At 56.3% G+C, this 23616-nt stretch overlaps 10 protein-coding genes across 10 annotated transcripts; 5 read left to right on the top strand and 5 right to left on the bottom strand.

Moving 5' to 3' along the window:
• Positions 1–220: 220 nt before the first annotated feature.
• On the top strand, positions 221–1636 carry MAM_05958 (Alcohol acetyltransferase; the record flags this gene model as incomplete). The annotated part of the gene is made up of 1 exon (XM_040824756.1): positions 221–1636. The coding sequence occupies one exon, from the start codon at positions 221–223 to the stop codon at positions 1634–1636; it is 1416 nt and encodes a 471-aa protein (XP_040677176.1).
• Positions 1637–3182: 1546 nt separating this feature from the next.
• Positions 3183–5975, bottom strand: MAM_05959 (DUF221 domain protein; the record flags this gene model as incomplete). The annotated part of the gene is made up of 2 exons (XM_040824757.1): positions 3183–5798; positions 5865–5975. The coding sequence occupies 2 exons, from the start codon at positions 5973–5975 to the stop codon at positions 3183–3185; spliced, it is 2727 nt and encodes a 908-aa protein (XP_040677177.1).
• A 3640-nt stretch (positions 5976–9615) lies between these two features.
• On the top strand, positions 9616–9798 carry MAM_05960 (Extracellular membrane protein, CFEM domain protein; the record flags this gene model as incomplete). The annotated part of the gene is made up of 1 exon (XM_040824758.1): positions 9616–9798. One exon carries the CDS (start codon positions 9616–9618, stop codon positions 9796–9798), a length of 183 nt encoding a protein of 60 aa, XP_040677178.1.
• Positions 9799–10908: 1110 nt separating this feature from the next.
• On the bottom strand, positions 10909–12238 carry MAM_05961 (uncharacterized protein; the record flags this gene model as incomplete). Its single annotated transcript, XM_040824759.1, has 2 exons — positions 10909–11975; positions 12205–12238. The coding sequence occupies 2 exons, from the start codon at positions 12236–12238 to the stop codon at positions 10909–10911; spliced, it is 1101 nt and encodes a 366-aa protein (XP_040677179.1).
• Positions 12239–13311: 1073 nt separating this feature from the next.
• MAM_05962 (uncharacterized protein) lies at positions 13312–13596 on the top strand (the record flags this gene model as incomplete). The annotated part of the gene is made up of 1 exon (XM_040824760.1): positions 13312–13596. One exon carries the CDS (start codon positions 13312–13314, stop codon positions 13594–13596), a length of 285 nt encoding a protein of 94 aa, XP_040677180.1.
• A 733-nt stretch (positions 13597–14329) lies between these two features.
• Positions 14330–15133, top strand: MAM_05963 (mannose phospho-dolichol synthase; the record flags this gene model as incomplete). Its single annotated transcript, XM_040824761.1, has 2 exons — positions 14330–14442; positions 14515–15133. The coding sequence occupies 2 exons, from the start codon at positions 14330–14332 to the stop codon at positions 15131–15133; spliced, it is 732 nt and encodes a 243-aa protein (XP_040677181.1).
• A 246-nt stretch (positions 15134–15379) lies between these two features.
• MAM_05964 (NAD(P)-binding domain protein) lies at positions 15380–16342 on the bottom strand (the record flags this gene model as incomplete). Its single annotated transcript, XM_040824762.1, has 1 exon — positions 15380–16342. The coding sequence occupies one exon, from the start codon at positions 16340–16342 to the stop codon at positions 15380–15382; it is 963 nt and encodes a 320-aa protein (XP_040677182.1).
• A 1306-nt stretch (positions 16343–17648) lies between these two features.
• On the bottom strand, positions 17649–18233 carry MAM_05965 (uncharacterized protein; the record flags this gene model as incomplete). Its single annotated transcript, XM_040824763.1, has 2 exons — positions 17649–18077; positions 18132–18233. 2 exons carry the CDS (start codon positions 18231–18233, stop codon positions 17649–17651), a joined length of 531 nt encoding a protein of 176 aa, XP_040677183.1.
• A 168-nt stretch (positions 18234–18401) lies between these two features.
• Positions 18402–19942, bottom strand: MAM_05966 (Tetratricopeptide-like helical; the record flags this gene model as incomplete). The annotated part of the gene is made up of 3 exons (XM_040824764.1): positions 18402–18593; positions 18681–19752; positions 19893–19942. 3 exons carry the CDS (start codon positions 19940–19942, stop codon positions 18402–18404), a joined length of 1314 nt encoding a protein of 437 aa, XP_040677184.1.
• Positions 19943–21961: 2019 nt separating this feature from the next.
• On the top strand, positions 21962–22573 carry MAM_05967 (GrpB domain protein; the record flags this gene model as incomplete). The annotated part of the gene is made up of 1 exon (XM_040824765.1): positions 21962–22573. The coding sequence occupies one exon, from the start codon at positions 21962–21964 to the stop codon at positions 22571–22573; it is 612 nt and encodes a 203-aa protein (XP_040677185.1).
• Positions 22574–23616: the final 1043 nt, after the last annotated feature.

Consider the following 23616-nt stretch of genomic DNA (forward strand, 5'->3'; position numbering starts at 1 on the left):
GCTGGCAAACACCAACGCCTGGCCGGACGGCACAATACGACTTCAATCATGACCGGTCAACAACCTCCGGGCATCATGGACCGCCACGCCGAGACCTCAACAGCCTTGCGTCGACTGGCACCAATGTGAGTATGACGCTTCATCCTTTCACTCGCCGCAAGCCATCATGTCCCCGTGCTGACTCCCTTGCGGCGAGCTGTATTCTTCTGCCCGTCATTACATGCGCTTGTACCTCTGCGTAACAGTAACCTCTCGCTACAACGCACCCGCGCCTGGTCAGGAGATCGATGCCGCGCTGCTGTATCCCGCGCTGGCCAGAGTCGTTTCTGCCCAGCCGATGCTCAAGGTTGGTATAAGCAAACAAGATACCAACGAGGCGGCCTTCTGCCACGTCAAAGCCATCAATCTGGCGAACCACGTCTCTTTCAAGACACTCGAAGCCTCATGCGAGACTCTGGACCAGTACAACGACCACATTGCGTCTCAGCAAGGCTGGCACCACAGCCAGGCCTGGTTGAACATCGAGGATACTCCCCCGTGGCGAGTTGCCGTCATCAAACCAAGCCCAACCGCCCCACGGGCATTATCCAACATCCAAGACATTATCTTCTCCTTCCACCACGCTCTGCTAGATGGCACCAGCGGAAAGCTCTTCCACGAGCGCCTCCTCGAGGAGCTCAACCACCAACTCCAGCAAAGGCCAGCAAACACCACCAACACAACCAACACCACCTCCTCACTCCACTTCCCGGATGCCCCCAAACTCCCCGAAGCCCAGGACCAAATCGTCGACTTCTCAAACTCCCCGCTGTACCTCGCCAAAGCCCTCTGGAACCAACTCGCTCCTGCCAGACTCCGCGGCAAGAAACCCGTCCCCTGGCACAGCAAACCCATAGACTTCTCCATCCCCTACGTGACCCTCACCAAGGCCGTGGATTTCCAGGGCCCCGTCGTCGCAAAGCTCCTCAAGGCATGCAGACTACACAACACCACGATCACCGGCCTCTTCCACGCCCTCACCGCAGCCTCCCTCTGCGCTCGGCTCCCCGCAGCCAAAACGTCGTCCTTCGTGGCGACCACGCCCATCAGTTTGCGGCCGTTCCTAGGACCCTCCGCCGACCCGGAATTCAAACACTCGCTCCGCGTCCTGGTAACCGCCCACGAGCACGAACTCCCCGCCCCGCTCATCGACCACCTGCGCACCTCCAAGTCCCCAGACCAAGACATCTGGGGCATCGCCCAGCAGGTGAAGCAGGATCTCAACACACGGCTGGCCAGCTTGCCTAGAGACGACGTCGGCGGCCTGATGAAGTACAACTCCGACTGGCTCGGCTTCTTCCATAAGAAACACGGCCAGCCGCGCCCCGCCTCCTGGGAAGTCAGCAACATTGGTGTTTTCAAGACGGCCTCGGGGCCGGGCTTCACCGTGTCAAGGATGTACTTTACAAACGGGGCAATGGTGACGGGCTCGCCGCTGTCTCTGGGACTCGCCAGTGTAAGCGGGGGGCCGTTGACTGTTGCCCTTTCGTGGCAGGAAAGCGTAGTTGATCAGGCCTTGATGGATGGCTTGGCGGGAGACTTGGCACGCTCGGTGACGAGGTTTAACGACACGGGCGAGTTTGGGGCCATGGGGTAAGCCTAGCTTGACGGAGCAATGAATAACGTGACGGTGTGCCGTCGCGGGAGACGGGAGCTTCATGCGCCACGCTGGACGGCCCCCGTGTCGGACACGAACATGCTGCTCATGTCGCGGCGGGGTTGCTGGCCGGGGACCCAGACCTGCCTGTTAGGTGAGGTCGTGCGTGATATGAGCCGCAGCCAGAGCCGCAGGTCGCCTTCCTCTCGGATCGGTGCCTCGTTTGTGATAAGTTGACCTTTGTCCCTGCGTGACGGGGAGCCTCGAGTGACCCAGCCTTGCGACAATCTCGCCCAGTGCTAATCCTACCTACCTGCCTGCCTCTTGGCCAGCCGCGTCCATTCTTTCCCTGAATATACCTCACGGAACACTTTGCAAGCAGGAAATAATAATCGAGTACCTGTTTGCTCATTGTGCAAGTTTGCGTCCATGTCGTGTTCAACTTTCATTTCTATTCTCTTCTTTCCCCTCTGGCCCATCTTAGATCGACGTCCTTTGTGACCCCAATCGGCTGTTCATCACCGACACTCAACGAGGTCGGCTGGGTTCCGAGATTGCCAGCGACCCCCGCGGGGCTGCTCACATCTGCAAGAAACAGGTGACGGAGAGCGGGAGGAAGAGGAAGAGGCTCGTGAAGTACCGACACGCGCAGACCTTGTAAATATATGACACGCGGCCGTTGAGGTTTTCGAGCGAGTCACTCACGAACTACATTTTGCTTCCCCGTCAGTGGCCATCTAGCGACGGCGCAGCGCCATGATACACTCGTCTTGCTGGGATCTGACGTATCGCGATGCGTTGATGGCATAGTACGTGGTCTGTTGCGGTTGTCTCGCTCGGGTTGATGTTGGGGTGCTTGCACCATCATTATATTTATTCTTCATAGAAAAGACGCCAAAAGAATAGGTGTCAATGTTGACTTTTGTTATATTCTATTATTGTTTCCATACTTGGGTGTATCAGAGCGCTTGCCATGTAACCAACACCACATAAGCTCACCACAAGTAATATGCCACATAAGCTCCGTGACTGTATCATTAACGAGGCCGTTGCGGACCAGTCCACAGGGCCACCGTGAATACCAGCACGGTCGTACAGTGTAGCCCAACTCTCTGACCACTGCACGGCCGGGGCCAAGTAGGTGCGAACTGAACAAGCTGCGCATTTTTTGCTCAATTGATGCTACATAGGTCGCCTGGGCCGCGCTGCCGATCCATCGCAAGGGGGGGGCAAGGCCCAGGCCATGACAAGGCCGGGCGGATAGGGCAGAGGGAGTCACGTAAACCTTGGATTGGATGCGTCAACTGTGCGTGTACAACACTGCCCTGCCCAGGTTGGCCGAGACGGCGGTCGGCTCGTGGGCGGGCTCGAGGCTAAGATATTTGATCCAACTTGGCGGTGATGGGCAGAAAGGCCTGCTCGGAGGAAATGTCTGTTTCCACTCCAGACACGTAAAACACGGCCGCAGACCGTAGTCCCCTTCCCCGTGCCAACTGACGTTGGGATTCCCTATCGCTGCACTCCTCTGTTTTTGGAGGCACACTCCTCAATATCTGGAGGCATTGGAGCTCCCAAGAAGCCAAGCCGAGCTTGATGGGCCGCCGAGGCCGCTCATCATAGGGGAGGCAGGGCGTGAGGCGGAACGGATACTATCCATGTCATCGAACGACCCTGGCGTCCCTACTCGCATGATGTCGCTTCCCTTGCCGTATATTTCGCCTCCGCCGTGTTCGTCAGCGAATTCTGCTCGGTTCTTGTAGTACTGGAAGTCCATCTGCGCGTCCGAGACGTATTCAAAGCCAGGCACGGCGTTTGCCGCTTTACCCCGTTTGCCGCCCTTCATGCTATCCAACGCATACATGTCCGAGTAACCGCTGACAGTCGCCAAATCGGCGCAATCGCTGTCGCGGCCGTCTGTCAGTCGGCCGCGGTACACGGAGGGTAGGAGGTTCTGTGCTTTCTGATGCACCATTGGAGTAATGAGGGGCTTGTAGAGCGCAGGATGTCCGAAACGACTTGCTAATTTGTCGCCACGGCTTCGAGACTCGCCTTGCATTCCAGTTTCCGGGTGCCGCGACAAATATTGAGTGCTGTAGTATCGCATCTTGTCGTCAAATGTCCTGGAGCAGTAAACCTTGAACGCAATCAACATGAATGGTAGCGGGCACACGGCATAAAACTGCATCCGAGTGCCGTCCCCGCGGGCCCAGGTTGTGAGAAGCACCACGCCGTTAGCGAGGATGGCTCCGAGAATCATGCGATTGAAAATAACTCGCCAGAACAACCCGCCGGATTCTGTTTTGGTGACGAATCGGTACAGAATCAGATACTTCTTGAGGTAGCAGTCGATGGAAAAGTACATGGCGGTTGCGAGAAGACAAAGGGGCTGAATGGTACCGAAACAAAGCGTGACCGTCGAGTAGAAAAGAAAGTATGTGTAGTAGTTGGCATATTCGAACGGGGGCGGGGCTGTGAGCTCGATGAGTTCTCTGGGCGTTGGGCTCGAGAATTTCTTTTGGAAGAAGGCGACAATGAGTGGCCATATTTGGGCGAGGTCGACAGCCGCGCCCAGTTGTCGTTGGAGTAAGTAAGTAACCCAAAAGATGCTATTGTTGCAGAACGATATGAGGATGTTTTGCGCGAGATCCGCCTCGACGATGGCGGACCACGCATCCTTCTTTGAGCCGTTTTGACCCTCGGTGGCCTTGATTACCCCAGCAACAAAGGTCCACAAGACACCAAAAAAGGAAAAGACGACAAGATTGTTGAAAACGAAGAAAGCGTAAAGCTTGCCCAGCACGTGTCGTTCTCTGCCCGTCTTTGTTTGGTCACCGGCCTTGCTTGAAAGTCGACGGAAGATCATGGGCAAAACCAGGTAAACCAACGACGTCAAGGCAGGTGAGGCAATACCTTGCACAATACCCCAAACACCAATGTTCGTCTCGAGCGACGTCTGAAAAGCTTTCCACACCTTGCCCAGATTGCTCAAGTTGACTAGAAAGATGGCGATCATGGCGTTGGGCGCAACCCACAGAATAGTCAGGACGGCAATCCACAGGTTGTTGATCCACCTTCTTCGACTGCGTGTGGCACGAGAAAGAGGCATATTGCGCCAGATGATGTCGGTTGGTCGAGGAGCGAGCCTCACCGTCGCTTTGTAGGGCCTCTTTTTTCGACAGGCGTACGCAATGCTGTGCGCTTCGGCAATCTCCGAATAGCTGGCGAAGCCATACGGCTGGGTGCTGCGCCTGTCAACACTCATTCGGACTTCCTTGATCTCAACCTCAAGTTCCCGAATGCGTTGTGTGAGGTAGTCAATGGCATCCAGTCGTTGTCCGGACGGATACGTATCGAAGGACCTGTCCTTTTTGGAAGCCTTGCAGGTTGGCCGTGCTGCCGGTATGTTCTGCGGGTCCTTCAGATACTTGGCGAGGACCTTTTCCAACTTGCGGACGGTGTTTTCATGCTCTTCGATCAGTTCAGGCAGGTCCTTGACATTTCGTGCCACCACGGTTCTTGCAAACGACGAGTTGGGCACGACAGAGTCGATGATTCTCGCAATTCCTTCGTCGGAACGTCCCTGGGGAGGAATGTCAAAAAGCATGAGGGTACGAGCATGCAAGCTGTTTTGGTAGTCCTCCGACTCAAAATACTTCCTGCGCAGATCAAGAATTTTGCGGTAGTTCCACCACAGAAAAGACATGACAACAACGTTGAACAAGTAACCAACGACCACCAAGGCCCAATGAGGCGAGCCAAAAACGTTGCGAGGCGTGATCCTCAACATCCACTCGGTTGTATCGGGACGCGAAGCAGTCCCAAAATCTTTGAAGTTGGTCAAATTGACAGGGACAAGAATGCCCACACCAATGAGAGCCAACATCAAGAACATGTTTCTGCACATACGGGTAAAGCGCAAGAATATAGTCGCGTCCATGCCAATCTGATTCATGAGTGTCACCTCCTTCGTGTTCAAGAGAGGCGTGATCCAAGCCCACGGCTCCTTTCCTATCGGCGGCGGCGCATGTTTCTCGTCTGCGTGTTTTGACTTTGGGGCGTATATAGCTTGGTGATATGGACGAATAAAGGAGAAGCATATGGCAATGAACGCTGTTACGCCAAGGGATGTGGCCAAGGCAGAGTATACGGAGGTCGTGGCAAGCTACGGGATGAGATGATTAGCGACTAGAAACATGTCTTATCAACCACGCCCTCCGGTGAATTCTACCTTGTCAGCCACGAACGGGTTTTTCAGAAGGTCGATGAGCTCCTGGCCGGCATCTTTTTGGTTACTATCCCGAGGAAGCATGGCTCCGAAAGCCTCGGGGTGAAGCGGCATGGCACGCGAGGATTGTCGACGTTGGACCCGTCGCCGTATCAACGGGTTAAAAGTCCGAGACTCTGGTATTAGATGTCGATGGGAGAGCAAAGGTATTACTGAACAACACGCGAGTATTCCAAATACAGATTTTATCCGTCGCCAACAAGTCTGTTCTCGTGGTCGAGTTCGGGTCGGATGTTCGGGTAGGATCGCGCTGTGGTCGACCTTGGAAGCAAGGCTCGTGATAATTGATGACTCGTGCTCCAGAGCAATTGGAGAGGATCGGCGGGCTGACCAGATGAATTTCTCTTCGGGATCCAGAAAGGTGAAAATAACCTCAGCAGGCGGAAACAGAACAAGGAAAGAGGGGAAAATGATGACTAGCTCGCTGTAAAAATGCAATGTCGAAAAACATCAGCCTTGGTTGACGAAAGAAGCCGCCGAGGAATCGCAACGGCGCTCGGGATCTGCAAGGTGAGCAGTCGACAGGTCTACAATGTAGATGAACGAGCGGCTACTCCTGTTCACGGGGAAGACAAGGAAGAAAAACTGCGGTTTAGGTGACAGGAGAAAGGACGGAGTGTAGTAGGTTGGTTATTGGTTGAAAGAAAGAAAGAGGGAAATGCCAGGCGAGGGCAAGACGACAAGGAGAGCAGAGAGTGGACGAATGAAGAACAAAGAAGGTTGACAAGAGGAGACCGAAGGCAAAGACATGGGTGGACGACCAGGGTCTTCTTGTCTCGTCAACCTTGCATTCGACCACAGAAGCTGGCCGTGTTCTTCTCCGTCGAGAGAGGTTTGCGCTTTTGGATTGGAGAGTCGAAGAGAGAAAACAGACGAGGTAGACAGTACGTGCATCACGGCGTGCTTGCGGCTCAGGCACGGGTATCCGCTACTTGTTTTTAGCTTGGGCCCGCAGAAAACGCCACGTCAACTGTGCCTGTGCCATCAATCTCCATCCACATGCGCCGCAAGGCCCACGATCCATGCCATGATCGGGTCGCACATTCCGATGCCCTGCAGCCTGGACGTGCATGCACAGCAGCTGAGCTGAGGAGCACAGCAGCAGCCCAGCAGCGAACGTGAGCTTGGCAGAGCCTACTCGAGTACGGAGTAGGTTGGTAGGGTAGCACAGCACCGACACGGCCGCCAAGTGATCAGTTGACGACATCGGATTGATCATCGTACATACACTCGCAGCGTGCGGCGGGCAGGGGAGGCACAGTGCACACGGTGTGGGGAAATCCACCAGACCCGACAAAGCCCAAGTGCCCGTGTCATTGTCGACGCGTCGATGCTTCGAATTGGGCAGACGCCATGGCCCCTGGCTGCCAACAATGTCCAGAGACCCAGAGACAGAACAAACAATACAACTCAACGCTCGCCTCTATTGTACGCTCGCCTGTCTCCGCCCGCCTCGCCTTCAACGCCTCCCCCTTTTTCTCTGGACAGGACGGGGCTGAAACCCTCACGGCGGCATCAAGTGTCGAGCCAACCAGAATCATACAAGTCGTTACCAGCACTGAAACCTTTAGGCCAGCAGCCACGGTGGAACCTGGGAGCAGACATGGAGGACAATACGTACGGAGGATTCATGGCAAGGTCCCGAGGGCGTGTGGGTCAAACGTTCCACCGTGGATAAATACCTCGATGGTTACTCCGTACATCTGCTCGGTTGATCCTTCAAAGGCAGGGCCATTGACCGCACGCTGGCCTCATGGGAAAACTACCCGAGACCACAACCCGCTTGGCGCGTTTCTTGGGCCGTCACCACCTGTCATTCATTGTTGACGGACCCTGCGCCTCCTCTCGATGGGGCCCGGCCTCTCGACTTGGGGCCTCGTTGGTTCCCACCGTCACGCATAAGAGCGCAATCAATTGCTGGCAGTGCATGAAGAATACGAGTTCTTTCCTCGGGAGCCAAACACAATGAAATGCGGGTGAGTAATGCCCGAGGAGCCCGTGGCCAAACCTTTGTGTCCCCGTTCTCCATGCCGCTAAGAAACCAAACACGAAATGGCCAGTCGGATTGCGACTCCGTACTCTCTCGTTCTAGCCTTGAAGCCCACCGATTGACTACAGACCCATCATCCGAGACCATCGCCCGCCGTCCACGAACAAGTACGGAAGACTTGCACGGGATACTTGGTACAGCCCGGCGAAATGCAGCCCTACGTACCAAAAACACATGACGTTGTGGTTGCGAGTTCCAAGTAGTTTTCAAAAGAATACAGGAGTGTGCGAGCGACAAGAGATGTCATGCGACCGCTGACCGCTGGCCCATGCGGGCCTCTGCAAGCCACGGGAATGACGAAACAAAATCTTCTCGTGTCGCCACACATGATGGAATCTCACCAAGTCCCACCCCATCCCCATGCCGACTAAACAAACCGATCAAGAGAGCATCAAGTACCACGCGGCACGGAGTTTTCGAGAAGAAAACATCTCCAGACTGTCTGTGTGTATATTTTGTCTTTTATTGCAGCTGACGCCAAGGGCAAATGAAGGTTCCGAGCGCACATCAGATCCCAGCCCAGGGGTCCTAAGCCTTTAGCTTCCTTCTAGTCTGCAACATTGGCTCCCGACAAAGACGTGAATAGTGGGGATGAGAATGCCTCTGACTAGCTTTTTTCAGCTCATCTGCTATACTATGTCAAAGTGTCAGGCGATGAGGGAGTAGAAAAAACACCAACGCGCATACTGACTTGACGGCGTGGTGTCTTGTGTGTGTGTGTGTTTTTTTCCACAACGCCCTTGGTTGTATTTCGCTCGCGTGGCTATCCAGTTGAAGAAATTCGGATCTGGTGACAAGACGTCACACGGGATTTTCGCAAGTGAACAAGTCGAATACCTACCTGCTACCTAAGTAGGTACGTAATGACCCGAGCCACGGCAGAGCTAGTATCAACCTCGGCCCTTTGATACCACACTGCGAATAATCAATTTAGAATGTCTATCCCCGAGTCTTCAGGGCCTTCAAAACGCGCATGTCAATGAGAACACCTTGATCAGCACTCGGTGGCTGTCTCGATGCTTGGAAAAGACACCCGCTACAGGTAAACAAGTATGCTACTCTCACTATTTCGACATGGGCAAACTCAATCTGGCTAGGTAGTCGCATTATCCCCCCCGAGCGACTGTCCGCACGGGTCCGGGGCCGTGCTACCATCTACACTACGCACGTAGGTTCAGACCACGGATCTAGACTACAATACAAGTCTCTGCAGAAGCATAGGCGTAGAGCTTGTATCAAGCATAGCATAGTGCAGCCCTGGAGGAAACTTTGCAAATAGCGCGTCCTCGACTCTGGTCCGGGCATATAAGCAAAGTGTCCCCCTCGATTCTTCTCTTCCTGTGCAATCCAGCCCCCCGCGCCACCCTGCACACTCGAAAAGCAGCAAGGAAAGGAAGAGAAAAAAGCAAAGAGACGTAAACCGCCCGCAGCATCGTCAACATGAAGGTTGTCCTCGTTTCCATGGCCGCGTTTGCCGCTGCCGCGACGCTGTTCACGCCCAGGGATTACGCGCCAGATCCTGCGACGCCTCACCCGTTGGATCGATATCCCAAGTGTGCGGTGAGGAGATGTCCCGGCACCCAGTCACTCTGATGCATTCTAGAAGAAAAAGGCTGATCCGTTGTCGAATTCCAGCTCGGGTGCATGCACAAGGCCATGGACTATTCGGGATGCGTCTACACCGACACCAGGTGCAGCTGCGAGAGGAACAAAAATGTCAACAAGGTTTTGAAGCCGTGCATCACGGCGCACTGCACCTGGGAGGAGTGCACCAGGGTCAAGAAACAGTTCAAGGCGGCGTGCGAGGAGCTCCTGGCCGATTCTTAAAGGACGTGCATCGCCTCCTCCCCTTTGTCGCTGGGCCGTGGGCACTGCGTGTGCGGCGGCCAGGAGGGCCAGGAAGAGTAGGAAGGGTAGGAAGGGAAACTCGTCGGCGCTCGGTGACGGATACGACGACGTGTCCCTCGGCGCCGAGTTTGATTTGACGTTGTGGTCTTTGTCCACGCATATGCTTGAGCGTGCGTCCAAGTTGTTTGCAGGACGGCCGTGGTTCTGCGGTCGAGGTCGCACCCTGGTCTGGCGGCCACCTCTTTGGCGGACAGGACAGGCTGTGAAGGTTGCGTTGTCTCGTGAATACAACTCGGTCGTGCTTTTATCCAGGTGTCTCGCGTGAAGCTGCGAACAGAGGAACTACAACGTCGTTGCGCTGCTGCGGATCGCCCTCCCTCATCAATCATCATGGAGTCGCTCGACGTGAGCCGGACGAGCACTCACGGCGGCGGTCTTTGTGTCGGACACATTTCCTCGCTCTGTAAAGTCAGCATCAGCACGATGAGCCGAGGCCCTTCTGAAGATTCTTCAGTCGTAGACCGAGGCCGGGTTGCCCCAACCACCCTCCCTGCTTGCTACCACGTCCGAAAGGGAAGACGCCTCCCGAGTCCTAACGGGCACCCATGGGCATCGTCGTAAAAGGTTCCTGATGTGCGTGTCGTCCTGGAGCGAGGAACATCCTCCGACGACCGGCGCACGAGGTTCGCGTCCAACTTCTCAAGCACACGGTAGCAAAGTTGGCAGAAGACGCCGATTCTCCAAGCCGCGCCATGGCCTGTCATCGCCCTCCCCCCTAAGTTGAGAGATGGGAAACGGTTCTCAAGCAAGGAGCGCCCGCTGCGGTTACCAAGTCGACATGTATTGAACGACATCTGATGGATGAACTTGGACGACTAAGAGGAAAAAAAGAGAAAGAAAAAATTCACCCGTAACGCCGTATCTTCTGCAGCCGCACAAACCATCCAATCCAGCTCAATCAATCAATGTTAGCCTTCTTGTCCATGAGTCCGAAAACACCACGTTGCCTCCGTCCCTCCCTCGAACGTAGACGAAATTTCATTTCATCGTGTACAGCCTGACTGCGTGTGTCCGTCTCCGGTCCCCTGGTCAAGCGTCAGCTGGGCCCTGGCTTCTGGTCTTGCGCGCCGTTTTGCCGACCGGCGGGAGCTTCTTTTCCTTTTTGGGCCTGCCGTTCTTGGGAGACGTCTGCGGGTGCCGGTCTGCAGTATCCGCTGGTGCTGGGTCAGAGGCTGCATCGGCAGCGGAAGCAGCATCTGGTTCTGGGACCAGCGCGGCCGTTTGCGCCGCGTCCCCGTCTGAGCTGATGTTCTCGTCGAGCTTGGGCTTCTTACCCGGCGGGAAAGAGTCCGGGGCCGCTGAGTCTTCTGCGGGAGGCCTGGCCGTCGCGGATGAGCCGCCAACTGGCGGGACGGCATTGTCGAGCTTTCGTTTCTCGCCGACAGCGTTGTCGTTTGGCCCGCCGTGGAAAAGCGCAGGCTGCTGCTCGCCGCAGATGGGAGGCGGCGCTGCGACTGGTGCCGTGGCAGGCGCTGGGGCCGGCGCAGGAACGGGCTCTGATTCGGGTCCGGTGTGAGTCACTGGCACGGCCTGCTTCTCCTCGGGCTCGTCAATGTCCATGCCCTCGGTGGTGGTGGAACCGGCCGTGGCGGGCTCGGGGGCCTTGAAGCCGGATGCCTGTTGTTTCCCGGGCTCTTCGCGAGGCGCCGACGCAAGCTCAGACCCAGATGACGTGGGTTTAGGTGCTTCCGAAGAGAAAGCGGGCTTCTTGTCAGGTACGCGAGTCGCGGGAATCGACGTTGTCTCCTCAACGCCCGTCATCTCGACGGGCTCGATGGCCGGCTCACGGGGAGGCTCCGGGGCTGAAGGTGCTGGCTCCTCCGAGATTGGAAGCTCCGGTCGTGGAGTTCCTCCGGCGGGCGTCGACCCATTGACGGGAGTCTCTGGGACAGACATGACCTCGACGGGCCTTGGGGGCCCGCGGCTATGGCCCATGCCGCCGTTCATCTTGCTCTCCGCGACTGTTGGCGGCATCGATCTTTCAGCTGGCTTGCCGGCGTGTCCGGCCTCGGCTGATGCGACGGCGAGTAACGGCTGGCCCTCTGAGGGAGGCGCTCCAGCCGGCGGCTTGTTCCCGCCTGGACCAAGACCAGATGCTGCAGAGCCACGGGTTAGCTTGCGATGATGACGAGACCGCAGTCACTCAGCAGAACTTGTGTTGTCGGTACGCGTGTAAGTTGCCGTGGAGAAGAGCCGGCAACGACCCAATACGCGCAAAACGCATCAATTGATGTGATTGGTAGGCATATGGGGAATCGGCAATCTGAAGCGACCCAGTATTCCCAGAGAACAGCATTGCGCGATGGATATTTTTGCGATTCTCACCTTTGTCAACTGCCGGGACGTTGGTGTCGGCCATTGCGGTGGCAGACCCGGATGGTGAGCTTGGATGACGTAAGGCGGGTTTGGTTGCACCGCGAGCGGCTGCGGCGAGCGATGAAGCTTGCCTCCGAGGCTGAGGGAGGGAGCCTCGTCAGAAAAGCAGGCAAAGAGACGGATGAGTGACGGGAATCCAAGGATGACAGCTCTCATGCAGCAGGCACGTATTATGGAGGATGCTGCGCTCCTACGGGCAAGAGTCGAAAGCAAGGCAAAGTGCGTTTGAGAGGGAGAGATGAGGTCGAGGGAAGGCAGCGAAGGCAGTGAACCAGATGGAGTCTGGACTCTGGCTCCAGGCTTCTGCTTCTGGACTGGGACTGGCATCGAAACGGGGGAACAAAGGCAAAGGCAGGGCTAAGCAAGGCTGGCCTCGGAGCTGGGTACCGGCCAATGCATGCCTCCGTGAAGAGTAAGAAAGGGCGCGGCAGGTTCCACAAACGGGATATAGTTAGTCAATATTGTTATTCCGCAGCTTCGGAACAACGGGCGTCGAGCGTTCCTCACCCGCACACTCGGGGTGGTGAGATACCTTGGATGGGAGTTTGTGCTATATCCTTGGATACCTGCGGCACTGCTCGTACGCCGTGCACAGTCTACGCGCACGTCACTGACAGTGTCAACCAGGCTCAGATATCTACTAGTTACCACTTCAACTGCGTGCCACGCCCACCTCGTGGGTGGACCGGCCATCGAAAGCCACCACGGCCAGCGCGGGCTCCCTTGTACTTGCTGAGGCGGTTGCATGGGGGTGGCACGAGCAACCGAGAGCTTAAAAAAATTGTCCTCGTTTCTGGCACGGAGTCGTCGCACGCAAACGAGAATCCGCTGCAGTAGGTCGGTGCAGCAAGGGCCCGGGCAGGGGCCGTCAGGAAGCGATCGAAGATGATTGCGACTAACTCGGCCAGCCCACGGGATGCTCCAGGACGAGACGGACACTTGGGGTCGTCCATACCTCGTAGCGGATCCATTTGCGGGGAAGCGAAAAGTTAGGCCTGCTTCGTTCGGACTCAGTCTACAGCGCTTGATAGGCCACAAGGCAAACAGCAGAGAGACATGAGCCGCAAGGGCGAGGAGGAGGACGAGGAGAAGGAAGAAGATGGTGGTGGTGGTGGGCCGCAAACATCCGTCTCCATCGCGCAAGCCATTCATGTTCGATCTTCAGACATGGCTCAACTGCCAGCTACGTCCAATAGCGGTACTGAAAAGCAGATTCCTTCGCCGCAGTTGGCAGTGAGGGGAGAGGCCTCATGGGTCGATGAGCCGATGAGTGTGGGCCATCCATCTGCATTCGAGCGGGCACTGGTGCCCAGGCACCTTGGTCGTTTGATGATGCTCTAGACTGCTGTTGTTGATCAGTCGGTGCTCCCGGGTCGGCTCATGTTGCTCGAGGATTTGGCAAGTTGGTGGCTGATGAGTTGAGGCGTTTGTTCGGTTCTCGTACGCATTCCAAGGTCAGCTACGTCAGGTAGGTAGGTAGTCTTACCCCAGGCATGTTACCTGCATGTACGGAGTATATGTATGTATGCTCAGCATTGGAGGCTGGAGCGTCAAGCCGGGGAGAAGGGAATGGCGCTTGTGACCCCAGGGCTAGGCCTAGGCCAATCTCGATGCCGTCTTCCTGACGTGAGCGAGTATGGAGTCGGGTGGTCTTTTCTCTTGGCAGGGTGCAGTAGCCTACACCACGATAGCTATCCAGAAATCGAAATCGACCCCGCAAGGCAGAGGAGCGCAGACACAACCCCGTCATGAAATCACTTCGTCCATGATTTGTGTCCCAGATTCCGTGGAATTCGAGCTGTCAAAATGACCCCACCGCTGCTGAAGAGCGCCCGCGTCGTCGGCAGGGCCACACGCCCGCTTAGTCATCCGGAAAAATGTGGACCCAAACATCGTGACATGCCACCAAGGGGATTGAACCTTGAAGCTTGTCCGTGGGTTTTCTTAACTATCCCGCGATACACCAGCCGCAGCTTGATCACGCTCCTTGTCAGGTTTGCCGACGCACCGTGTCGTCCGCCGCACGATTCGTCTCCCTTGTTTTCCTCCTCCCTCGGTCGCCCCTCCTCCCACAATGGCGCCCGCCAAAGCCTCCAAGAACAAGTACTCGGTGATTCTGCCCACGTACAATGAGCGTCGAAACCTGCCCATCATGACGTGGTTGCTGAACCGCACCTTTACCGAGAGGTAGCCCCCCCAACCCCCCTTCTCACAAGTCTCCCGCTTGCGCTGTCCGAGACTGACGCCAATTGACGACAGCAACCTCGACTGGGAGCTCATCATTGTCGACGACGGCTCGCCCGACGGCACCCAACAAGTCGCCAACCAGCTCGTCAAAGCCTACGCGCCGCACGTAGTCCTCAAGACCCGCGCCGGCAAGCTGGGTCTGGGGACGGCCTACGTCCACGGGCTGCAGTTCGTCACGGGCAACTTTGTCGTCATCATGGACGCCGACTTCTCGCACCACCCCAAGTTCATCCCGCGCATGGTCGCGCTACAGGAGTCGGGCAACTACGACATCGTCACGGGCACGCGGTACGCCGGCAACGGCGGCGTCTACGGCTGGGACCTGAAGCGCAAGTTTGTCAGCCGCGGCGCGAACCTGTTCGCCGACACGGTGCTGCGCCCCGGCGTGAGCGACCTGACGGGCAGTTTTCGGCTGTATAAGAAGAGCGTGCTGGAGAGGGTGATTGGCAGCACAGAGAGCAAGGGGTACAGCTTCCAGATGGAGATGATGGTCCGCGCCAAGGCCATGGGGTGCACGGTTGCCGAGGTGCCGATTTCGTTTGTCGACAGGCTGTACGGCGAGAGCAAGCTCGGCGGTTCGGAAATTGTCGAGTATGCCAGGGGCGTGTTTTCACTGTGGCTCAAGGTGTAGGTGGGGTTTGTAGGCGAATTGCATCATGTATCTGTGAGGGCAGAGACGTGAACGTGGGTGATTGATGATGAAGGAAGCTACGTTACGCTACTTGTCAATACACCGTTTACCAAGGACGGGAAAAGAGCGCGCGCGCGAGAGAGAGAGAGAGAGAGACCAAACTGCGGTACGCCGACAGCGGCACGGGACACGCATGCCAAACACACAGCAAACAGCGGGCTCCCAGGGCTTAGGGAACGGAACCGTCTACATGTTCCTCCCGCCCGTCACCATGATGGTCTGCCCCGAGACGTAGGAGAACAAGGGACTCGCAACGGCCAGGATGCTCCCGGCGGCCTCGGCGGGCGTGCCGGGCCTCCCAAGCGGGATGTCGGGATGGGCAGCCGCAGGCCCGTCGGCGGCGGCTGCGGCCTTGTTCTTCTGCGGGATGCCCAGGGCAATCCGCTGGCCGTCGGGCCCCGCGACAAAGGCGCCGTCCTCCTTGGCCGCCGTCAGCCGCGTGGCGATGTGGCCAAAGGCGACGGCGTTGGCGCGCACGCCGAAGCGCGGCCCCCACTCCTTGGCAATGGTCTTGGTGAAGCCCGTGATGCCGGCCTTTGCGAGGGCGTAGTTGATCTGGCCGGCGTTGCCGTGGACGCCGCTCGTGGACGAGACGTTGACGACGCACCGCGGCTCGCCGTCGCGCACGCGGAAGTAGGGCGCCGCCGCGCGCACCAGGTTGAAGGGCGCCGTGCAGTGCAGCGCTATCATGGTGTCCCACTGCTTGTCTGTCATTTTGTGTATCACCCCGTCCCACGTGTAGCCGGCGTTGTTGACGACGATGTGGATCTTGCCGTTGCCAAAGGAGGCCGCTTTGGAGACGAGCCTGTCCACGTACCCCGGGGACATGATGTCTCCTGGCACGGAGATGGCCTGGCCGCCCGACTTGGTGATGGATTCGGCGACGGCATCGCTTTTTGCTTTGGCGGCCTTGTCAGATGATGCCGGTTTTGGTTGGCTGTGGTGGTGGTGGTGGTGGACGAGGAGGAGGGAGGAGAACATACCGGCGTCAATGTCGGTGACGACGACTTTGGCGCCCTCGTTGGCAAAGAGCCGCGCTGTTTCGGCGCCGATGCCTTGTCCGCTGCCGGTGATGATGGCCACTTGGTTGGCGAGCAGACCGCGCGGGTAGTTGAGGTGGTGTGAGATTTGGGCGACGCGGTCCGTCATTTTTTTTTGCCCCAATTTCCCCCTGCTTGGCTCGGTTTGTCTTGGACTGTGAGAGTAAACTGGCGCGATCTGGGCTGGGGGGCCGGTGCGCTTTATGATGATGCGTGGCGAGTTGATGTTTGGTGAATGAGCTCAAGTGCCGAGGTCGAATGGTGCCGGCGGCCCCGCACCGGCTTTGGAAGCGTCGGTCGCGTCCCGACTCCCGATGCCGATGCCGTGGACCATCATAGCCCTTGGTCATGGGTCACGGCCACGCTGCAAACGGACCAGGGAGGCATTAAACATGTCCGGGGGGTGATTACCCTTGTCAGTTGGTCGACGGACCCAAGCACATCAGGCCGGCTTCCTTGGACCTTGAAGCCCCGGTTGGAGGTGCAAGTAGTCAAGAATTCTGGGAACGGCGAAGAAACAAAAAACGTCTGACGCTCTCGCGGATCGATTCCCTGCTTGAAGGGGCCGCTGTGAATAACCCCAGGGAAAGGGTTGCCAGAAGTGAATTTGGCTGTGTCCTACAGTCGCGGGGCTCTCCACTAGGCTTCGGCGAGACGTGACCGTCACGGAACGGAGAAAAATCGCAAGACTACATGTTTGATACTACGATAAATCTCAAGGTTAATAAACGGTGTCTATAGTAAGTAGCCTGTAGGGTTCGGCGCGGCACACATGGCGCAGTATCGTAGGGTTATAAGTGCAATCAGGGGCGCCGTCGTGGAAGGCAAGATGGCCGAGTGGTTAAGGCGAAAGCCTCGAAAGCTTTTGGGTTCGCCCGCGTGTGTTCGAATCACACTCTTGTCGAGATGAAATTTTTGCCAATTCTCCACACAAGCGATAGTTGAGTGTAGATGCGTCCATTTTATGTGCGTGGAGACGGCGTAACCTTTTTTTTCTTTTCCAAGACAAGCAATCATTTCGACGTGAGCCACCGGCGACTCTGGCTTCGCGTCATTGGCAGATAGCATACGGCCATGCACACGCGACCATTATACTTGCCGAACAAGAAGGTCGCCACGGCCATCGCGATCGAATCGTGGCCATAGAAAGGACGTCTAGCCCAGCAAGTCTGTCACTGCCACGGTCAGCGGGCTTGCTGATGACGTTGGGCCGCATGCCGGAGACGTACAGCACCCATGTTCGTCGACAAGTACCATCTTGGAGAGAGGAAATACCACCAGGGCGCTTATTGTGAATGCTTCTAATACAACCCAACCAGCTTGACCGCTGCGCAAGCTCCGGCCCTCCGGCCAAAGTGTCCGACCCTAAACTCCTGGCATCCCTCGCCGCCATCCCCTTCGGGGACCCTGTCGAGCTATACGCCCTCGAGACGGTCCTCTCCAAACAGCCGTTCGTCATTCTTCTGGGCTCCTTGAACGTCCGTGACGTAGGCGCCTATCCCCCGCCAGGGCTCGTCGGCCGCTCTGGCACCCTTGTCTTTATCCCGGAATCCTCGCTCCGCAGTCAGCTCGGCGTCTCCGCCATCTTCGACTTCAGGCGTAGACACAAAGTCAAAAGGCGGCTCTGCGACGTCGACGGCATACAAGTCGTTTCGTGTCCGTTCTAGGACGGCCAAGGAGACATCAACGTCGACCTGGCAGCCTTTGCACTCCAGGATGGGGAGGATGTCGGCAAAGGGGACAGGGACATGTACAGCGTTATTTTGGAAGGGCACACGACGGGCTACAGGAGGATATTTGGGCCCTTGAAGAGCGCCGACATGGACCACGCTGTTTTTTACCCACTGCAAGGGTGAGTTGTGCTCGGGGGCGTTTCAGGCCAGCCCCCCCCCCCAAACTGATGGCAATCCGTTGGAGGGCGGTGATGAAGCGTTCGAGACGCGAGGCGGGTTGAAGGTCCCCGGGGTGCAGGAGATATTGGGCAGCCGCGCTGAGGTCATGGTGGAATTCATGGAGGCGTTGAAGACGCGGTACGGTAGTGCGTAGGGGTATTTGAGGGAGAGGTTGGGGCTTGGCGAGGATGTCGTGCGGCAGATTAGAGGTAACTCGAGGCCGTAGCTTTCATGGTAATCATTCCGGCATGGCACGGTCTGAAGCTACATAAATCGCTATAGCTTGAAGTCGGTGTTCAACTTTTCCCATCCTGCTGGCGACTCGTCCATTCCTGCGACTCGCTCGGCGAGCTTCGTCTTGAGATTGCGGTGCTTTTCAGTGCATAGCTCATACATGGTGGACAAGTTGAACAAGAGAGTGTGCGAAGAGAAGCCCGACTCGACCAGGTTTTCGAGGATGTCGCGTCCCTGACACGGTTAGTAAGGAGGTTCGACCATGTGCACCGAGGTGTAGCTACGTGCCTCTTGCATTCGGCTCATGTATAACAGACACACTGCTGTGTTGACGCCCACCATCTCGTCGTCTGGCATGTCCTCCCTCAGGTGTTGCCACCTCGACAAGGCGGATTCGTAATCACCGTCAGCCAAGTCGCACAGGGCAAGGATGAGCTTCTCTGTGTCGACTGCCGTCTTGGAGCACTGTTCCGCACAGCCTCGCGCCTCGTCTGCGTCGCCGAGGTGCAGCCACAGAAGGGCTTTTGAGAGCGCAATCTTGCCGTCGCCCTTGTCTCTCAGACTCTTCAGGTGGTGGGCGGCGCCGGAGAGATCATCCATGTCAATAAGGGCACCTGCAACCTTGACCCCCAGTTCGTGGAGACGGGCTTTCCACAGCTCGCTTGCAGAGTTATCGTGCTTGGCTATCGCTCTGCCGATGTGTTCGCGCGCTTCTCTTGCCAGGTCGTAATAACTCATGATAGCCCGTCGTAGGTCTCCGAATCCAAGGGCCTGCAATCGCACGTTGAGCACCCGCAGCTCCCAGGGAATGAGGTGTTCACCTGTCTTGTCGTCGACATAGGTTCGCACATTGCTCAGGTCTTCCAGCGCTTTCACCTCTTGAGCTGCCAGCGGAGTGGCGTCTATAAGCGTCAGGCAAACAAGCCGGGTGTACAGGAGGGTGAAGATGCGCTGTGAGTCAGTCGGGTCCACGGCCCCGCGAGCCCCAGAGCCTGTTAGTTCCTGGACTGACGCGATGGCTGCGGCACGGAAGTGTCCCCTTGCGAGGAGCTGCTCTAGGGGCGTCGCGGGATCAGGCTGCTTTGGGGAGTTGCGGAACGCGACTGGGACGTTGAGCGGCGTAAGAGGGTGGTAGATCTCGGGGCGGAGAAGAAATGAGAAGTCCTTTGGGCGAGATTCGCCTACTTGGGGAATTGGCGAATCCGTTGAGTGACGGTGCTGGGACGCTGTGCGTTGGGGTAGCTGAGCTTGGAGTCGTTCGGGCTGTGGCCTAGATGGTGAGCTTAATGGAGAACTGCTTGGCGGGTTAGCTGATGATGGGTGATAGGCGATATAGAATGAGCTTGCTCGTCTGGATCTAGGGGTCCTTTGGTAGAGGAACGCGGTCGCGAAGCTGGGGTGCTGTTAGTTTGATGACGGATTGGCTCTGGGTTGATGGTAATGGTTGCGTGGTGTTGGTGACAACTTGGTGTTGAAGCGATCACGCAAACTGCTGGGTGACGATGCAGGTGGGACTCACGGCGCGAAACTGACGACTTGTTCTTTGAATGGCTCCTTTGAGGGCCCTTCTCAGGTTGGTTCATGATGCTTCGGTCAACTGTGTGCAGCGTCGGACGGCGACCTCGGAGGTGAAATTGTCGCCAAAGCCATGAGCGAGGTTTGGGCTCACGGGCGGAAAATCGCCGGCAAAACGGGGAGCACGGCAGACCACTCACACGACGGCGTGTGAAGGAAGCAATTCCCTTCTTTTCTTCTTCTTTTCTTCCAATATGTACTGCATCATTTGGAATATGAGCATATTGTGAGCACGTGAATTTTGTTCGATTGTTGGTCTGTATGTGTCGCCTCCTCATTGGGATTGTCTCTATACCTCCCTTGCTTATATAGAGCCGTTTACGCTTTCCCAGGATTTAAATACATAAAATCTACATACATGTCGAACATGAATTGTTGTGAAAAAGGTCAACGGCATTCCACCTGTGCAGCTGATATAATGTCGCTTTGGTTGGCTGTGCAGGCTCGGCACCTCTCGTCAGCTAGCGGGCATCACGAGTAGCCCTTGATAAATTTTAACTCCCGGCACAACTCCAGTTTGGTCTTCACGCCTTTCTTTCTTCTAGAAGTTGTCCACTCTCACAGTTTCGTTTCTCCTCCTCGGATACTTCGAAGAGAAATAGAGGACCCCATGTCGAGCAGAAAGCGTCAGAGGACGTGCACAGGCTCCAAAAACGAGGCCGACCAAAGACACCAGGAACTCAGATCCCAGTCGCAAAGAACACTTCTCCAGAAGCGGAAAGCGCGGTCTTGAAACCATTCAGAGCGCCCAAACGGAACGAGATGCGCCTTATCGTAGGATCCGAACGAACCACAATTGCACTGGACTACTGGGCTCTCGAGCAAATATCGCCCGTCTTGCGCAACTTGATTCACAGACGCTCAGGCGAGGAAGAAGCAGGAGAGAGTTCAGGGCAGGATGAGGAGGTATTGATGCTAGAGGAAGACCCGAAGATAGTCAGGATGTTACTCGGTTTGGTGTATGCGACTCGGCTTCCGCCGCCGGACAACATCGATACATCGCATCTTCTGGACTTGGCGGCTCTCGCTCTTCGGTGGTAGTGCGTGGATCGTCTCTTCTATAGCATTGAATACTATCTCTCGCTTCGTTCATTTTTTAAACTCCACCGGTCTCTGGCAAGCATACGCCGCTTCGTACATCTTAAAGGAGTCCACATACTTCCAGGCCGACAGTCATGAACTGATGTCCCGTACCATGGGCCATATTTGCCCTTTGCCAAGTTGACACCTGATCTTGCCTTGGGTGCAAAATTATGCCGTACGTTTCTTTTACGCCTGTAGATACTCTATGCCGACGCGGGTTTGACTGATCTGCAGCTACTGGCATTAGAAGAGGGACGATCCAGTCGTCAGAGCACAAACGGTGTCGGTGGTGTCTTGGAAGCGTTCCAAACACACCGCGTACAATAGCGCCGGGTCTGTCCAGCTTCAGAAACCTCTAGCGGTCTTGGGCTGGTGATTGGTAGTGGGAGCACCAGCAGCGCGCCTGGTCAGGCCCGAAAAAGGAAACATGGAACGCACTCCATCGTTTGAGGAGCTGGAGGAGTGAGTCTCTGGGGGCGGCATGGCACGTCTGGACTCGCTACGTTCCGTCAGGTCCTATAACATGTCTCTGTAGATCGGAAAGTGGTATTATACTTCTGAGACGGACATATTGGTCCGTTCAATCAGCTTCAACTCGCAGAATAGCACAATTCTCGTCCGAATAAGGCTGCTAGTATTTCAAGGGCCCCTGGAGGTGCGACCGGAAAAATGACTCACCGGCAAGTCTTACAGCACCGGCACCAGCACTTATTCATTCAAGCGCCATGCTCTAGGTGAGCTGATGGTACCAGGCGTGCAAAAGAAAAAAATTGAATACGAAACTACGAGCCGGCGAGACGTGAATGACGGCTGTGTGGATAGCGGTCAGCATCTAAACATGTCCACGACTCACATAAAAGACTCTGATACTCCCTCAAAGCCCTCAAGATTTCTTCAACAAAGTATCCCCAGCTCAGCCGTCTTTTGCATGCCGTCGCTGCACAATGCCCCTCACGCCAGAGCAAATCGTCGCGCGCGTCGAAGAGGATCCTGATGGCGTAGAGTGGATTGGCACGCGCAAGCTCGCAAATATCCTCGAAATCGTCGAGCCAGATCCATCCTGGCCACGGCAGTTCGAGCAGCTCAGGGCACGCATCAAGAATGCCCTCGGCGGCACTGCACTCGCCATTGCACACACCGGTTCCACCAGCGTTCCCGGGCTGCCTGCCAAGAACATCATTGATATTGACCTCACTGTGAAGGACGTCGGCGATGAAGATTCGTACGTGCCGCAGCTCGAGTCGGCAGGGTTTACATTCCTGCTCCGAGAGAAGCCATGGCACGGGCACAGACTATTCGGGATGGGATGGGATCCCACGCCGGTGAACCTGCATGTTTTTGGACCAGATTGTCCCGAAGTCGAGAGGCATAGGATTTTTAGGGAGTGGTTGGTCAAGAATGCCCGCGATAGAGAGCGGTATGCCGAGACTAAGAGGGAATCGGCTGCGGAGTCGAGGCGGAGGGGAGAGTCGATGATGGAGTATAATACGAGAAAGGAGAAGGTGTTGCGGGAGATTCTGGATAACGCGTTTAGGGCGTTGGGATATATAGAGTGATGGATTTGGGTGCATCTGTGTTTGTCTACCGGACGGGGAGGGTAGGGAATGTTGCTTGGGACGCATTTTTTGTTACAAGGCCGCCGCTCATTGAATGACGAAGACTCAAGACGTGGCGAAGGATATTGAGAAAGATGCACCTGATGAGCTTCGGGACGATGAAGATTATTTGCAGCTCATGCTGGTCGTTCATTTTCGCGTCAGTTGCGTGCTGTCATGATCCTCGTCGCCCGAGTAGCACGTCCAAGGTAGAAGGCGACAGTGACAATGAAGCGCACATTGTGTTGCATTGGGACAAGACTACGGTCTCCCTGCGCTCTTCCTCAAAAGATGTTGCTTGTAATGCGTTTGACATTGAGCCTCGTGAATCGTAGTGCCGAGTTTTGCGCATTCCTGCGTCAATGGGCCACCGGCTTCGTGCTTCCCCCCCGCGTCTTGCTGACCGTGTCGCACTGTCTCATACACTGTATGTCCACCACAACACGATGCCAGCCACAACTCGTTTTTCCTTCCGGCAACAGAGCGTCTTGGTGGCACCCTCTGCGTTTACTAGCATGGCCCTATTCCCCTTCTATGCGCTTTCATTGGAGGCTCGGAGATGGCACTGCCGCGGGAACCCACGAGTGGAGATTGGGGTACTCCTGCCAGGGGTCCAGAGCCTACATTCCGGTTCCCGCATTGGATCGACGAGAATGGCATTGTGTTGCGTGCGACGTAAACAATCGTCTGCCCACGAAGTATGGAGCACCAAGGTAGGCAGCGAACAAACAGGTATGCCCCCCTCTAGTTGTTTCTCTCCAGGCTGCTGGCTGACCATCGTCAGGTGCTGTTTGTTGATGCAGATGGAGAGTGAGTGCCTGGACCGGCTTGGTCATGCTGCAGAGTTCCCCTCACGAGGACGAGACGAGACGGTTCGGCCAAATGTAACACACCATCATCATCCCATCACGTCTAGACCGGATTGACTGTCAACTGGGGCAACTAAAAATCTCCGAAAACCTGAGGAAACCCCGAACACTCTACCGTGCAATTGTGACTCCAGC

This window comes from Metarhizium album (assembly GCF_000804445.1).
Source record: "Metarhizium album ARSEF 1941 chromosome Unknown scaffold_17, whole genome shotgun sequence".
Taxonomy (NCBI): Eukaryota; Fungi; Ascomycota; class Sordariomycetes; order Hypocreales; family Clavicipitaceae; genus Metarhizium; species Metarhizium album.